General features: G+C 42.7%; 1 protein-coding gene across 4 annotated transcripts in view; it reads left to right on the top strand.

Moving 5' to 3' along the window:
* G3BP2 (G3BP stress granule assembly factor 2) overlaps positions 1-16,433 on the top strand; it is a 50,323-nt gene that overhangs the window by 14,496 nt on the left and 19,394 nt on the right. For all 4 annotated transcript variants that reach the window (XM_030565265.1, XM_030565262.1, XM_030565263.1 and 1 more), the window contains exons 2-4: positions 1,355-1,473; positions 8,819-8,900; positions 14,582-14,755. In XM_030565265.1, coding sequence (XP_030421125.1) covers positions 1,379-1,473; positions 8,819-8,900; positions 14,582-14,755 — 351 coding nt within the window. In that variant the 5' untranslated portion in view covers positions 1,355-1,378. The remainder of the gene's footprint in view (positions 1-1,354; positions 1,474-8,818; positions 8,901-14,581; positions 14,756-16,433) is intronic.

Raw genomic sequence — 16,433 nt, 5'->3', positions numbered from 1 at the left:
TGTAAACCACATCCCGTACGGGTGTAGCGTGCAGCGCTGGGAGCCGCGCTCCCAGTGCTGCTGCCCTGATTACACTGACGCTTTACAGCGCTGTATCTTGCAGCGCTCAGGGGTTGTTTTTTTTTTCTTCACACCCCAGTTGCAGCGCTGTAAAGTGTGAGTGTAGCCAAGCCCTGAGAACAGATAACCTCAATACTACTTTGGTCCAGGGACGATGCTCACAACAGATTTTCCAAAGTTGGTTCTACTAGGATAACCATATAGCCTGTTAAGGGAGTTCATGTAGGAAAAACACAGGAAATGTTTTGTCCAGAGCAGAAACTATGCATGTTTAGTTTCTGGGAATTGGGACAGTCACATGCACTCAAGGACTTTGAGTTCTGGTAGACCAGGGAATAATCTGCTTGTGTCTTTGCTAGTGTTCAAGAAGCTTTAAATCATGGTCTTAGGCACCGTTGCCACAGATACATACTTGTATAGTTCTTCTCCTTAGATTGACTATCTGTGGAGGAATTCTGCTGTGTTCTTTCCTTCGGAGCCTGCTTCTGAAGTAGAGAAATTTGAAATTCCCCACTCCCCAAGTTTTGGTATCTTACAGGATGTTTCTTACTTGATTGGGCCAAATGTACCTTAGTTTGAGTTCCTACTCTTAAAAGGAACTGGCCTGGAAAATTCAGAGCCATCTGAGGTTAGAGCCTGGTCATTAAAGCAAAGCTGCTGAACCTCCAGACAGGTACCTTGAAACATCAGATAATTCTAATAGCTAAGGAATTTCTCCCATGACTTGTGTTGAAGGATAATTCCTTTTGGAAAAGCAGACTTACAAGGTAGATAAATTTACTGTATTAAAGGTGGTGAGCCCCTCTTAAGTTTTTTGCTTGAGTGCAAGGACTGCTGTTGAAAGATAAAAAGACAAAAGGGCATAAGTAAGTAACATAATCTTTCATATAAAACTTTGTTTTAATGACTTTAGTCACCCTCTTGCTAAAAAAGGGTAAACTAATTGTAATCGCCAGTATTTTGGATAATTTTGTTGTATTTATTTAAATGAATTTAACAAGTATAGCTTGCCTCTTGTCTGTCTCCACTGAAACTGGTGTGCTTGCTAATTACTTAGAGATCTTGAAAATTAGATCAATTTGTCAAGATAATGAATGATTGAACTATAGCAGTCTTGAGTTACTCAGGTATTTTTAAGTCTGAGACTACATGGTGGTATAGTAGTTTCTTACCAAATGGTGATTCCTGTTTTACATAGGATTTCATAAAAATCCATGTGAGGGGATGAATAGATGGACGTATTAAATTGCAGGGTTGTTTGTAAAGTAATTTATTAATTTTTGTCTAATTACAGCATTTGACACTCTGTACCAAAGAAATGGTGATGGAGAAGCCAAGTCCCCTGCTTGTAGGGCGGGAGTTTGTGAGGCAGTACTACACTTTGCTAAATAAAGCTCCTGACTTCTTGCACAGGTAATCTTTTTCTGTGTAAATTAATTTATGTATTCTTGAATATAAGAAGCAGGTTGTATTTTTGGATGAATGTAAAATAAATTGATTGTATCTAAATTTAAGAACTCTTGGGGTTGGGTGGGGGAGTTGAAAATTATTCCCATATCATTTGAAAGGTAGGTAATTGCAGCTATACTGAAAGCTATTATTTTATAAACTTCGTGTGCTTTATTTGAGTATGTCATTCTATATAGCTATTCAGGCAGATATATATACTGTATGTTCATTTGGGTATTTTTTACATATGCACAGATGTGGATGGAGCAAATGATCCTTGTAAAGTAGAATTCTAGATGAATTTCTTAAAACTGTAGTAAAGTTAGTAAGACAGCCCCTGAACTCCTAGGTAAAAATCTAGTTTCCAGTGTCCAGGTAGTGTAGGGGTTCATTTCACCAATGTTAGCTGGACACAACTAGAAAATCCTCTTGCTGTCTGAGACTTTCATACCTGCTAAGGCCTGCATAACTGAAAGGTTACAATAAATACTGTTTTTGCTAAATTTATTTTGTACATTTCATGGCATGATGTAGTCAGTTTCATTATCTTCCCCTGTATAGTTAGTTTTTCTGAGTTTATGTAGCATTCTTCACATGGCAACAAGGTAGAGAAATGTTTAGAAAAAAAGTCTGTAAAATAATTTAAAAAAAAAAAAAAAAAAAAAAAAGAATCAGATGTAGTACCTTACCAAGAGAGCTAGAAGTTATAGTTAACTAAGCTTTATTTTGACTGAGAAACTCCCATGAGAAGTGGAGTAAAAGCTCTTTTATCCAGCATGTTGGGGGAATGGGAGATGCTGGTTAACTAAGAGGGAGGGAGTTTGGATGCAGGGTTAGGCCATGGGAGGGACTGTGGAGCCTGGGTTCTGGGAGGGAGTTTGGGTGCAGGGGAGCCTTGGAGCAGGGGTTTGGGGCACAGGAGGGGGTGCTGGATCTAGGGGCTGCTCATCTCTGGCAGCTCCCCACAAGTGGCGACCTGTCCTGGTTTCTGGCTGCTCCTAGGCAGAGGTGTGGCTCGCGGCTGTACCTGCTGCCTCTGCCTGCAGGTGCCGCCTCTGAAGCTCCCACTGGCTGTGGTTCCCAGCCAAAGGGGCGGTGGAGGGGGCAGCATACAGAGCCGCCTGCTGCGCCTCTGCCTAGGAGCAGCTGGAGTCTGGGACAGGTCACGGCTTGCAGGGCATCCCATCCTGCACCCAAGCTCCCTATTCTCATAGCTGAAGTTGCGTATCTTAGATCGATTTCTTTCACCACCACCACCTCCCACCCCTCAGTATAGACCAGGCCTGAGAGGTGAGTGCAGGGCAGGTGTGCTCTCACACACACACAGCCTCTGCTTTGCACCAGACGTGTTTGCCTAGGGCCCCGTGACCCACTGGTGAGTCAGGACTCACCATTTGGGAAACACTGCAGCAGACAACTTGCAGTGTCCAAAGTGAATATGAGGTAGGCTTGGGGTGTTTGGCACCCACTAGATGGAAATAGACTCCCAAAGCAGCTTGCAGGACATCACCCTCTTAGAAGAAGGGATTGAGATTCCTTTCATAGTGGGGTGCCGTGGGGGGCTGGTTTCTTACCTGGTCATCCCTGGTCAGTGTGGCAGCCCCATAAATACTCTTTTGTCTGATAGTTGCTATACCTTGACAGTTAGCAGGGCTCAAGTTATGTGAGCATGCTATGCAATGCCACTCTTGACGCTTTTTTATGAGGAGCAGCAGCAGTGTTCTGGCACTTGTATTTTGGGCCAGAAGTGCATAGTGGTACTTCCTTTTTAGTACTGACTTTTAGGTGTCCGGTAAAATTTCCAAGCCCTGTGTGTAAATAGAGTGAATGAAGAGAGAGAGGTGTTCAGAAGAGCTGGGAGAAAGAAAAGGGAGGTGAAAGTCTAACAAGAGGGCAAGGGTAAGGGGGCAGAAGGAAAGACAGAAGAGAGGAAATAAACTGAAGACAAGATGGGAAAAAACACACTATGATCTCTTGTAGGTAAGAAAGTGGAGTGAAACCAGAAAATGAAAAATTGCAGCAAAAGTGAGAGGTGTAGTAAGTTACATTTATCAAGTTATTTTTTATAAATTTGATATGCACTATTACAGTTAAATACTGTGCACAGTTGTTCCTTTACATTGCAGAAGACTTTTTTTTTTTTTTTTTTTAGGGCAAGGGTGTGATGTCACACCACCTTCTTCACTTTGGCTCTTCACCTGCTAGTCCAAGGACTAGGCCTGTGTCAGTTTTTAAAGTCTTGCAGAAAACTGCCTTATCTAGAGATGTAACAATATAGCTGGAGCTCTGATCACATGCTGCTCTTTAAGCAAGATACTGGGGTCCTTCATTCAAACTCCAGTCAGTCCTTATTCTTATTGGGTGCTGCTTTAGCATTTGCATAGAAGATTCAGTAGTTTTGATTTTTGGGTTTATAATCTGCAGTTCAACACTTTTCTGGAGTTGTTGTCTGAGTCTTCAGGTTTTTGATCTTACCGTTCCTCAGATTGACACTTGATTTGTTTTAATTCTGTTCCTGTTCTCTCTGATTCCTCTGCTCCCCTGATTCTCTCTAACTGCCCTATAAACTGAGCTGATTGCTGAGACTGTTTGCATGTTGGTGAAAAGTCTAGTGCTTTAGGAGGAGAACAGTGGTGGGTAATTGTCAACTCTAGTCACAGAAACTCAGTGTATGCTGCTTTTGTGAAAAGCAGCTCTCCAGGTTATCCTGTATGATAGTACATGTTGACAGGCAGCAGGAACTGTTGACACTGAGGATTCTGTATCAAGGAAGGACCCTTAACAAACTGCATACAGATGTGGTCTTGCCTCAAAAAAGATATTCTAGCACTAGAAAAGGTTGAGAAAAGGGCAACTAAAATGATTAGGGGTTTGAAGAGGGTCCCGTACGAGGAAAGATTAAAGAGGCTAGGCCTCTTCAGCTTGGAAAAGAGGAGACTAAAGGGGGATATGATAGAGGTATATAAAATCATGAGTGATGTTGAGAAAGCGGATAAGGAAAAGTTATTTATTTATTCCCATAATACAAGAACTAGGGGTCACCAAATGAAATTAATAGGTAGCAGGTTTAAAACAAATAAAAGGAAGTTCTTCTTCACACAGCGCACAGTCAACTTGTTGAACTCCTTACCTGAGGAGGTTGTGAAGGCTGGGACTATAACAATGTTTAAAAGGGAACTGGATAAATTCATGGTGGCTAAGTCCATAAATGGTTATTAGCCAAAAAAGGTAAAGAATGGTGTCCTAGCCTCTCTTCATCAGAAGATGGAGATGGATGGCAGGAGAAAGATCACTTGATCATTGCCTGTTAGCTTCACTCCCTCTGGGGCACCTGGCATTAGCCACTGTCGGTAGACAGATACTGGGCTAGCTGGACCTTTGGTCTGACCCGGTACGGCCGTTCTTATGTTAACCAGAGTGTAAAGCATAATTACTTGTATATATATATTTTTTAATGACCTTCTAGTACTGCCAATGCATGAGGCTTGATTAACTCCTGGGAATGCTCCAGGATTTTCAGCAGCTAGTGTTCCTTACAACAGGTGGTATTCTGAGTACAGATTGCACCTTTGAGCACTTGGTGAAAATGCTGGACTGTCTCGCCTCAGCTGTTGTTCTGAACTGGCACAGTTCTGCAGGGCAACAGAACCACTTTAAGATATTGTGGAGATCTCTAACCACAAGCTGACCCAGTTTTCTTAGCTTGGGACACTGGATGTGGCCTCTTGTGGAGGACACTAGCGTCTGTCAGAGTTCCTCTTGAAGCATAGGCGCCAACTTTCTGTGGTGCTGGTGGGTGCCCGCACCCCCCCACCCCAGCTCCACCCCATCCCCACGCCGGCCCTGCCCCCGTTCCAACCCCATCCCCAAAGTCCCTACCCCTATTGGATCCCTTCCCTAAATCCCCACCCTGGCCCTGCCTCTTCCCCCAGCGTGGCATTCCCTCTCCTTCCCCCTCCATCCCTGCCCCGCGAGTCAGCTGTTTTGTGGTGCAGGCAGTGGGAGGGAGGGGGGAGAAGCAGGATGCGGTGGCACGCTCGCGGAGGAGGCGGAGGTCAGCTGGAGTACTGGGGCGGGGCCACAGGGAGCTACTGGTGGGGGCTGAGCACGCACCAATTTTTTTACATGCCCATGGAGTCAGTGCCTATGTCTTGAAGCAGTTTTTGTGTGCTCCCTGTGCTGTTTGCCTGATCTATAGCTGAACTATTACATCTATAGAGGCTGTGGTTTTAAGGGCTTGACAGTGTTTGACATCCATCTGAAGGAATCGTAATAGTTCCACAATGACTAGAGAGGAGTTGGACAATTAGCATTTACGATCTTCCCCCTCCCTCGCCCCCATCCCCCAGTAAAAGGTTCAGGGCAGCCCCAGAGATCCTTGTCAGTAGGCATCCTCAAAAACTCAGCCAGTAGTCCAGCTTCTTCGGGATTTAGGAGTGCTACTCCAGATAGCTTTGTTGGTTATATGGTTTGAATGGGAGTTCCATCCTAGATGAACCTCTATGGCTTTGCTGGTGCTATAGCTTCTGTGATCTGTTATGAATGGAAATTATAGATTTGTGTACGTGGGAGCTAAACATTTATTCCCCTGATGTAGCTTTAACTTCTAGTTGGAAGCTGTATCTTGGTCGATAGCTGTGAATGATCAGCAGATCTGCCCCTTAGTGGGCTCTTTACTCAGCATGTTCAAGGACTGCAAGGCCAAGATCTGGGGGAATTTCATAGTTCCACATGAACAGGAAATGTACATCTCTCATGACTTCCCCTGGTGTGGAGGTTGAACTCCTTGCTCATGGAGGGTTATAATTTAGATCTGTGTGGGAAGTTTTGCATGATTTGCTCATCTCTGTAGCTACCCTGGGAATTGGGAGTTAGGCATGATGAGGTGCTCTAATCTGCTGTACAGGTGCTTATGCATCCATTGCATGTCCTTTGTTCATCTTCAAGTACCTAAGAATTTTATTTTCTTAATTTCAAATTTAGAATAGCTCATTTCTCACTCCTGAAAACAATTTAGAAGCCTCAGAACACTCTAGTAAAGTATGTAGTTTTAGAGCATATTTATTAAGGTACAGCCCTTGGACTGGCCTGTGGCTGCTTCAGAAGGTTAAATCTTAAGAATTAAAGCATTTTTTTTGTGAGATTTATACTGGAGGCACTATTTTCAGGAGTGATAATCCATCATAATTATTTTCAGAAAAGCAGGTTGTTTCCCTTGAACCTCGGATATTCATGAATATTGTCTTCTCAGAGTATTTGGTGTATGCCAGCATTCCTGAAAATACTTTTATCAAAAATACTTGCTAACTCTCACACATGTATAATAGAAGAATAACCTAAAGTAGTAGTGGGGGAAAGTGCTAGCCTAGTGGAGCAGCAGTAGCAACTCATAGGTAAGATGTGTTTCTCTCAATACTTAATGCAAAGATTCAATCAGTTTTGCATGGTGAATGATACTGTTTCTCTTGTCCAAATCCATATAAAATAATGTGATAGATTTACTAGAAAGTACTCAAGAAAATTCTGTTTTCAGTTAGTTTGCAACATTAAAAATGCTCCTTTAGAGCTGACACTTCTGAGTCTCATCTTTCTGACCCCTCTAGGTTAAAGTCTGAAGTCTGTAGGAAAGCAGATATTTGCACAGTGTTTGGGTTAGGGTGTCTTTGGGGAGCATATTTCTTATTGGTGAACAAAAATTCTAATAACTTGTTAAAAGTGAAAACTAATGTGCAGCAGTAACTGCTGAGTGGATAAAATGTTCCAATGTTTGAAAGACTAATTGAAATTAACTTTGTAAATTCTGTTATGCACTGAACTGACTCAATCCAGCTAGCAGTAGAAGAAAGTTAGCGCTTTGAAAAGTGTGTGGAGGGTATCTAACATTCAGTTCCGTAACTTTCCATATGTAGATTACTATTTTGTTTTGTATAAAAATGTATATAAGGGGATTGAAATTCAGTTGCTTTATCCCTTTCAGTGACTACATTGCTATCCAGTGGTGTTCCATTAATATATCTTATTGCAAATACACCATTGTTAAATACTTTCCACTGGAAAACACGCATTGGCTAGTGTAGACTCAGTTTTTCACTCATCTAGTTAGCAATGTAACTTCCAAAATTAATACTGTTAAAAGTATGCATTTGGAGTAAATCTGTGCTTACTAATTGCTGAAACTGAAAGATCATAAATCAGTGAAGTTTAAAATGATTAAGATGATACACATCTGTACAAAATTGTAGAAGAAATATATATTGCGTGTGATAAATTATGTGGTCATGGAATTACAGACTACTGTATGCAGAAGGGAGTAGAATTAAGATTGTACAAACAACCTTAATTTGGAATTTTGACTTGAGTGTTTTTTGTTTAATTTGTAGAAAAATTAAGCAGTTCTATACAATTAGGGTGAGTTAAACAGAGTCAAACATTACACTAAGTCCTGTTAACGGTTGTGCAGTACATCATTAACTGAAACATTAACTTCTCCAGTTTTCTGTATTCCATGACCCAAATGAATATAAAATTAAGTTCCATCTTTGTATTTCAGTTAAAACTAGGGAAGAATTTGTCTCCCTTAAATAGATACTCAGATTTGTTTTTTGGTCAGTTGACTTCTATTCCTCTGCCATGATTTTCGGTTTGATCTCAGCCTACATCTGCTTTAGCTTCTTGGAATAGTGGCTCCTTTAAATCGTATGTTGTTATGGGTTTCTGAATTTTGCAATGCATTTCTGGTCACTGATGCTGGGGAAGCCAAAGGGCAAAATAGCGAACAAATGTTTCAATGTAGATTTAACTTGGCCAACCTGTTTGTATAGACTGAAGTAGTGAAAGAGTGGCTCTTCCTGCACATCAGCTTTGAAGGAGAATACCTATTTATAGAATGCTGATAAGGATCTAGTAAGGATATAAAATGTTACCAGCGTAGCCTGAAATCTTAATTGGACCCTCTCTAACACAATCAGTGAGAAGCACTAACTTGGGCACATTTCAAGCTCAAATGATGATAGGACTTAACCACGATTTTAAAAAACAGCCAAGTATGGTCGGACTCATTAGAAACACAGTAGTCATTGTAAATAAGATGGAGGATGTAGAAAGTAGGTCTTGTTCTTCCAATACTCAGGAGTTATAGAAGCAGCTGAATGCACAAATGGAAGCATTTTTGCAGAAACTAATTTAAAAAAACAAACCAAAAACATGCCTAACGCTACTACACTGGACTTAAACACATGGTGTCTTTGACTTTGAAATTGGTTTATTTTACTGTCATAAGCCTAAACTTGAAGGTTCCATGTTTTTGCAGGTTTTATGGCAGGAATTCCTCTTATGTCCATGGTGGACTGGATGCCAGTGGGAAGCCCCAGGAAGCAGTGTATGGCCAAGCTGTATGTATCTAAATCAATTGCATAGTCTTCATTTTAAGACTAGTAACTGTGATACTAATGTCTTAACCAATCAGTTTTGTTTTTTCTTGTATTATACTTTTCTTGTCCAATAAGCAAGCTATTATGAATCAGTTACCACCTCTTTCATGTACTATATAATGGCACAAACTTACATCCATACTTGTCTGAGTTGTTTTGGCTAGCTGTTATTACCACTCTATTTATTGTGTGCATTTTGTGACAAGGCTGTTTCCACTGTAGATAAATGGGTGAACTATCTTCACCTTTCATGCAGCTATGTTGATGTGGGAGGTTAGGGGTCCACAAAATTCCTTACCTGGAAAACTGGCTTGTTTAACACCTTCCAGGAAGCTTTGGGAATGTGTAGACTGATATTCAGTGACCTTGACTGATGGGTAAAAGAGCTATTTGACACACTCCCAAACGGCCTTGCTTGGAGCTCTTATTCTGTCAGATTTGGGAGCTCTGAATCAGATTCCATTCCCAATCCCTCTAGTAGTGTCTGCTATAATCTGTTGTGAGAGGAGGGTTTGAAGTCCCTAATTTCTCCTGCCTTATCCAAGTAAGTAACCTCTCATTTCGTGCCTGGACAGATCCCACACCATGAAGAGGTTCCCTGTTCATCTCTCTGTTCATCAAGGATGCCAACCTGCACACACGAGTTTCTGATTCATGATTCATCCATTCAGGGAGAGCTGTCCTCTTTCAGAGAAGCTCCACATCAACATCTTGGCACTCAGGGCCATTGGGCTGGCTTGAGTCTTCTCCCTGCCAGATATGATCAAGTCAGACAAGGTGGCCTCGGTGGCCTTTTTAAATCAAGTTGGGACCCCAGAGTGTTCATCCAAAAGGAATCACATGTTTTCTTTCCTGGGCAGAGAGAGAGCTGAGTTCTTTCAAAGCGCTACATCTATGTGATCTCCCAAATAGACTGGTTCCACTGGAAACTCCTGTCTTGGGGAATGGTTCACCACTACCCTCTGCAGGAGCCCTTCATCAACGTACTTTCCTGATCCCCATCTCTCTTGATGGACTTCTTCATAACAAGTGGCAGAGCCCCAGTTCCCAGATATTGTACCTGATGCCTGGGTACAGGGTACTTTCTCTGTATCATTGATGGGGGAGATGGTTTATGCTTACCCTCTTTGCCGCTGGTGTGGTAGGTTCTGCAGAAAGTCGAAAGGATTTTATGCTTTCAGACTTCCTTATTCCCAGGGTGGCAAAGATGCACTCAGTTGTAGACCCCCTCTGTTCTCCAATGATTTCGGCCAGTGATTACCTGGGAAAGTGTATTCCAGGGATTTTTCTGCCCTTCCCTCCCCTCTCCCCCAAACTCCGTCCTTTCACAACTAGCCATCTCTGACCTGACCTTCTCTATTTCCACAAAGGATAATTTTCTGTGCTTGTAGGAGGGTGGCTTCTCTTTACCTTTTGCCTGCAGATTGTCATCTCTGCAAAGAATACCACTATTCCCTGCATACTGGCGTTTTCCAAGATAGGTTTGAGGGTGCTTTAGCATTTTTGATGTTCAGGCACCCATTCTTAGGCTTCCCCACTGTCTTCTACCAGGGTCCTTAAAATAAGACACTGCTTTTTACTAGGGCTGTCCAAAATATTTTTTTAATATCGCAATTAATTTTTTTTAAAGTTGCAGTTAATCGCACTATTAATAATAGAATACCATTAATTTAAACATGGGGGTGGGGGGAGTGCTGCCTCTTTAAACAAAGCACTCAGGAGCCTGGATGTTTTTTCAGCCAGCAGCAGGTGATGTCGGCAGCACTCGCTCCTCAGATAGCAGCAGTGTCTCTCCCCTTGTCCCCCAGCTCAGTAGTGACTGGGTACCGGTTTGAGGTAGGGAGACACCCCAATATCAGCACTCCCTTCCCCCATTCTGTGCAACAGACAGGAGGCAAGCTCCTGGTCTGGAGCAGCTTGGCTAGGGGTGACTCCATGGCGGGGAGAAGAGGCAGGGATAGCAGTGGGAGCAGGCAATGTGAGAAGGGGTACTTCTGCTGTGAGGGTGCGCAGCAGTGCCCCCCAAGCATGGTGCCTCCTGGGTGTGATTAATGCTCATTTAATTCAAAACAAATTCACTTTTTAAATAGTGTTAACTGCAATTAATTGATAGTTCTAATTATTTTTATTACAAAGATTTGCATTGTGTATTTATTACTATTGTTTTACAAAGTGTATTTTGTGTAATTGAAATCAATATATTTGAAAATGTAGAACATGGAAAATATTTATATACTAAATTTAAGTTGGTATTCTGTTATTTAACAGTGTGATTAATACTGATTAGTCATGACTAATAATTTTCATCTAGATAATTTGTTTTGCATTAATCTCTTGAATTCACTATTTTTTACCCCTTGTCTAAACTGCATGCAAACAGTCCTGTCATGGAAAGTGTCTGCTGTTTAGCCTAGGAAGTTGGGACTTGCACAGTGGTGTAATCCCTTCCTATTTCATGTCTCAAGAAGAAATGTGCCCAAGTTTTCTTCCCAAGATGGTCTGATTTTCCTTTCTAGCCAGGATATTTGACTCTAACATCTTTCCCAAGGTCAGAGTAGAAGTAGGTGGCATTCCTTGGACAGTTGTTCAGTACTTGAGATCTACTTATCCACAAGCAAAGGTCCTTGTGCTTTTTCAGAGCCTTGCAAAGGGGAGGAGTTGTCACAATAACTCTTCCCTGCTGAATCAGGCCCTGCATCTGGCATTGCTCCTCTGCAGAACTCTCCTGCCCATAGAACCTTCATGATTCCTTTGACCGGTGGCCACATGCTAGGCAAAGCACCACAAGTCCTCTGTGGACAAGCTCTGGTGGGCTGCTTTCTGGTGCTCAGATCGTACCTTCCTGAGGCCCTACTGGAAGGATTCGATTGCATCAGCTGATGCAATGCTTGAAAGGGTCTTTCTGCAGCAGTTTTTAGCGCTATTGCCTTGTGAAGGAGGCCCGTGTACTCCACAGTGCTCTGAACAGCCTTCCCTGCCCCTTCACCTCTCCTTTTATTAGCCAGTCTTAGCTTCTCCCTAGTTTCTCCTTCCCTTCCTGGTCATTGCTAGTCAGATTCTTTCATCCCTACAGATGGTGGCTATACATCACCAGAGTCCTGTCTCCACTACATCCTTCACCATTTATATCGGTGGTGGAGCAGCTGCAGTGATGAGCTACAACTCTTAGACTTGTCATTGTAAATGAGGCCAGGACTTGTGGACTGTCTATACTATTTAGCTTTGTATTCATTGGTGCTTAAATTAACACCACTGCAGTTGCACCTGTTAACTACAGGTACAGAATGTGCTCATCGGATCCTTCATACTTAATCAGTTGTCAGTGATTGTCTTAAAATGCTGTAGGTATCCTGTGAGTTTCAGGTACAGTGGTGAGTTTCGGATGCGGTGATGGTGAGAATTTGTTCAACCAGTCAGTAACTGGATATTTATATGTAGCTTCATGCTGCAACAAAGTGGCCGTGCACACCTCAATCTGCCTGATCTCCCGCTCTCCAGGTTTAACCGTTTCAGACAGTGCAGAAGTATTTCTCCTCTGAATAGAATTATTGCGTAGTTTGGAACATCATTGTTTCTGTTCTGCTTTGTGAAGCATTCATCAATTGCTACTGGTGGCAGAGAGGTTACTGTTGTGTTCTAGTCTGGCTGGTAAGAATTTCCAGAAGTAAAGCATAGGCTTGCTGGCTCTGGGCCTCACCTTGCCAGGTGCCATGCAGAGTAGCTTTTACTGGCAATGTGTACCTGCTTTCATTGTCAGTAATACTTGCAATGTAACGTTTGGAGGATGAAGGCAGTGCCAAACCCTCTGTTATCTTCCATACTACAAGGTGATTGAAATCCTTTAAGAATGGCCAAGTGGACTGGGATTAAGGAAAAGTGTAAATATTAGATGTCTTGACTCCATTGGCTGTCATTGGAGATGGCTGATACTTAATGTTACAGGGTTCAAAATTGTTAGCAAAGAAGGCAGGGAGAGGTTCAAGAGCTCAGATAAATGCACAGTTTCTGGTCCGTAAAGGAAGCTTGCTGTCCTGGGGCAAAATTTCTCCTTAGAATTACTATCTCTCCATGGAATGCCCTTCATCACAGGCAGTGTCTAACTCGGCCACATTGGGCAGTCATGCTGTACAGAATGACTGTTAGGGTAAGCTCTAAGGACAGGCACAACAGAGGTGAGGTGCTGCCCTGGTGTTTCTAAAAATATGTGCATATATGCCATCATTGAAAGGAAAATGAGATTGAGAGACTGAGAATCAACCTAGCTGTGTGAGATGAAAACAAAGGAATGGCAAATAGGTCAAGCAAGCTATTGACATGCACATATAATGCTAAACCTGGATGCTACGAAAGCGCTATCAAAATTATATGTAGGCACATTGGTCCCATACTCTGTTTCTTTAATACAGCTGTAGGGATGGTTTCCACTGTTCGACCATGTTAAGAGGGGGTAGCCTAATATTGCTAATAATTCAAAGTCAGACTGTTCTTTACTATTGGATGTGTAATTATGGAAGTGGAGTAGGTATCTTAAAAATTACACTGACAGTTAATTCTTCTTTGCAACTGGTCTTTGTAAATCTGTTGTAATATTAACTGTAGCAAGTTGTGTTGCTGTTTTGCTTTCCTGAAGGGATGTTTATTGCATTAAGTATGTTAGTGACTTCTTTCATAGTTACAGTTAAAACATACAGTTCTGGGAGGGGAACTGGTGTTTTGCTGGAAGTATTCAGCAATGTGCCAGATGTCTGCAATCCAGACATGCACTATTATGCAGGATTTTGACATCACCCATGTTTGACATTAGAACGATAAACATTAGGTACAAAATGTCTGTATGTGTATCTGCTGGCCAAAGAGATAATGCAAGATTGATTCACGTGTTTCTGTACACTTCTGGAATGTCTTGTCAGGTTCTAGATTTTCCTATTGGCTTTGTGGCTATGCTATTTTGGTTTATTAAACATTTAAGTAAAACTTGAGAAAATAAGCTTCTCCCCCAGCCCATCCCTTTGTTCCTGCCTTCCTGTGGGAACATGTCTGTTGACTTGATACTCCCAACTCTGAGTGCTGTTGTGAGCCCAGGCGGAGTGTGGTCACTTTCTTTTTCTATCCAGTACTTTTTCTGTCCAGTACTTTCACACCTCTAGGTAGGAGAACTCGGTAATTACAAAGTAGACTCATATAGTACACTGAGCTCTTGGATAGAATGTATGGGATTCAGATACTTCTGTGATGGGACTTGTACAAATACCTTGGAAGAGGCATGGTGTGTCTTTTTTTTTTTTTTTTTTTTTTTTTTTACCTCTTCAAACAAATATTCATTTGACTCACTGGTTGGTCTTGGAAAGTGAAAATCTTATCTACTGTCTTCAGCAACTTAGCTGGAAAGTTAGGTAAAAATGAGCTTTACCAGAGCTTTTTCATTCATAGCTAACTCTGCTGGAGTACCTGGGTAGAAGCTTTTTTTTTGAACTGTAGCCTCTGTTTCAGCCAGTAGTGTTTGGTAAGTTCCCTTATCTCCTTTTGAGTTGGAAGGGAGTGGTTAGCTCTGGGTCATATAATTAATATAACTAGTCTTATGAGCTCTGTTTAAATTCTAGTTGCACTTAATTTTAAAGTTAGATCTTTATTTTTATTTCCAGGAGATTCATAAGAAGGTGATGTCCCTACAGTTCAGTGAATGTCACACTAAGATTCGTCATGTTGATGCACACGCAACCTTGAGTGATGGTGTAGTCGTGCAGGTTATGGGGGAACTGTCTAACAATGGGCAACCAATGAGGAAGTTTATGCAAACTTTTGTTCTGGCTCCAGAAGTAAGTATGTACTGGAATGTGATTGCCTTGAACTTGATGAAGGCTGAGACCCAGGGGTTTTTCACCTTCCTCTGCAGCCTGGGGCAAAGTTCACTTGCAGTTTTAAACTAGTGTAAATGGTAGATTCTCTGTAACTTGAAGTCTATCAGTCATATTTTGAGGACTTCAGTGATTCAGCCAGAGGTTAGGGGTCTATTACAGGGGTGAGTGGGTGGGTTCTGTGGCCTGCAGTGTGTAGGAGGTCAGATGATCACGATGGTCCCTTCTGACCTTAAAGTCTTTGAATCTGAGACAGAAACCTGGCCTGTAGGTAGGGTCTGGCCCATTAGATTGTAAGTAGTACTTCATAAGGCCTTGACTTTTGTAGTCTTAGCCCACAGACCATAATTCAATGTAATTTGTCCCTTTCACAAAAGGACTTTGACACCCTTGACTTAATCTTATTCAACTCATTGTACTCCTGTCATGTTTGGGTAATGCAAAGTCACTAGAGACAAACACAAGTATTTGGTTTAAGTAACACAAGTCATGACTTACATGATCCTTATATAAGGGAATGCGGTATGAAAATGAATCATTTCCTATTCCCAATGCTTGTATTCTTTTTTATTAGAAACTTTTATTAGATTCTTTTAACTCTGTGTGTAAAACTTACCTGTTTTGAGTAGCTCCTTTAACTTGTACATTTTTTTTTCTAAGTAGAAGCAGAAATAAATGCCTCCATTTTAAAATAGCTTTTTTGGAGAGAAGCAGGGGTGAAAGTAGAAATAGGGATTACCGATATGGGGCTGGGTTGGGGCCAGCTTTGGCCACTGGAAGGGGCGGGGCCTTGGGTGGAAGGGGTGGGGATGGGGGGTCAGAGCCAGCCCTGGTCCGCCTTGCACTGGTACATACCCTTCTCTGATGGGGTAGCAGTGGCAGCTCGGGGCTCCAGCAGCAGTTTAAAGGGCCCAGGGCTTAGCCGGTGCTACATCCCTGGCCCTTTAAACCACTGCTGGAGCCCCAGGCTGCCGCTGCTACCCCAGGGCTCCGGCAGCAGGGCTTGGGGGCTATTTAAAGGGCCAAGGGCTCCCCTGCCTCTACTGTCCTGGGCCCTTTAAATAGCCATTGGAGCTTGCTGGAGCCCTCAGGTAGCAGTGGCAGCCGGGGGCTCCAGCAGCGGTCTAAAGGGCTGGGGCTGTAGAGGCAGCAGGAGTCCTGGACCCTTTAAATAGTCCCTGGAGCCCTGCTGCTACTCCAGGGCTCCGGGGGCCATTTAAAGGGCCCAGGACCCCCCTGCTTCTATCGCCCTGGCCTATTAAATAGCCCCCAGTGCCCTGGGGTAGCGGTGGCGGGGCTCTGGCAGCTATTTAAAGGGCCAGGGCAGTAGAGGCAGTGGGAGCCCCGGCCCTTTAAATAACCCTTGAAGCCCTGCTGCTGCTACCCCAGGGCTCCAGCAGTGGGTCTCTGGTGGAAATTTAAAGAGTTTGGGGCTCCAGCCGCTGCTGGGAGCCCCAGGACCTTTAAATTGCCACCGGGGGAAGCCAGACTGTCCTGGTAAGGCGCACCGGCTCTTGCTGGTACACCATACCAGCGCATACCAACTTACTTTCACCTCTGGAAAGAAGTCTCTCAAATGAGTATCCATGAAATAAATGAATTTTTACATTCAGTAATTAAAGCATAAAGGTACTGTCAG

Source organism: Gopherus evgoodei, chromosome 5, assembly GCF_007399415.2.
Source record: "Gopherus evgoodei ecotype Sinaloan lineage chromosome 5, rGopEvg1_v1.p, whole genome shotgun sequence".
Taxonomy (NCBI): domain Eukaryota; kingdom Metazoa; phylum Chordata; order Testudines; family Testudinidae; genus Gopherus; species Gopherus evgoodei.
This window is presented reverse-complemented; position numbering and strand designations above follow the sequence as displayed.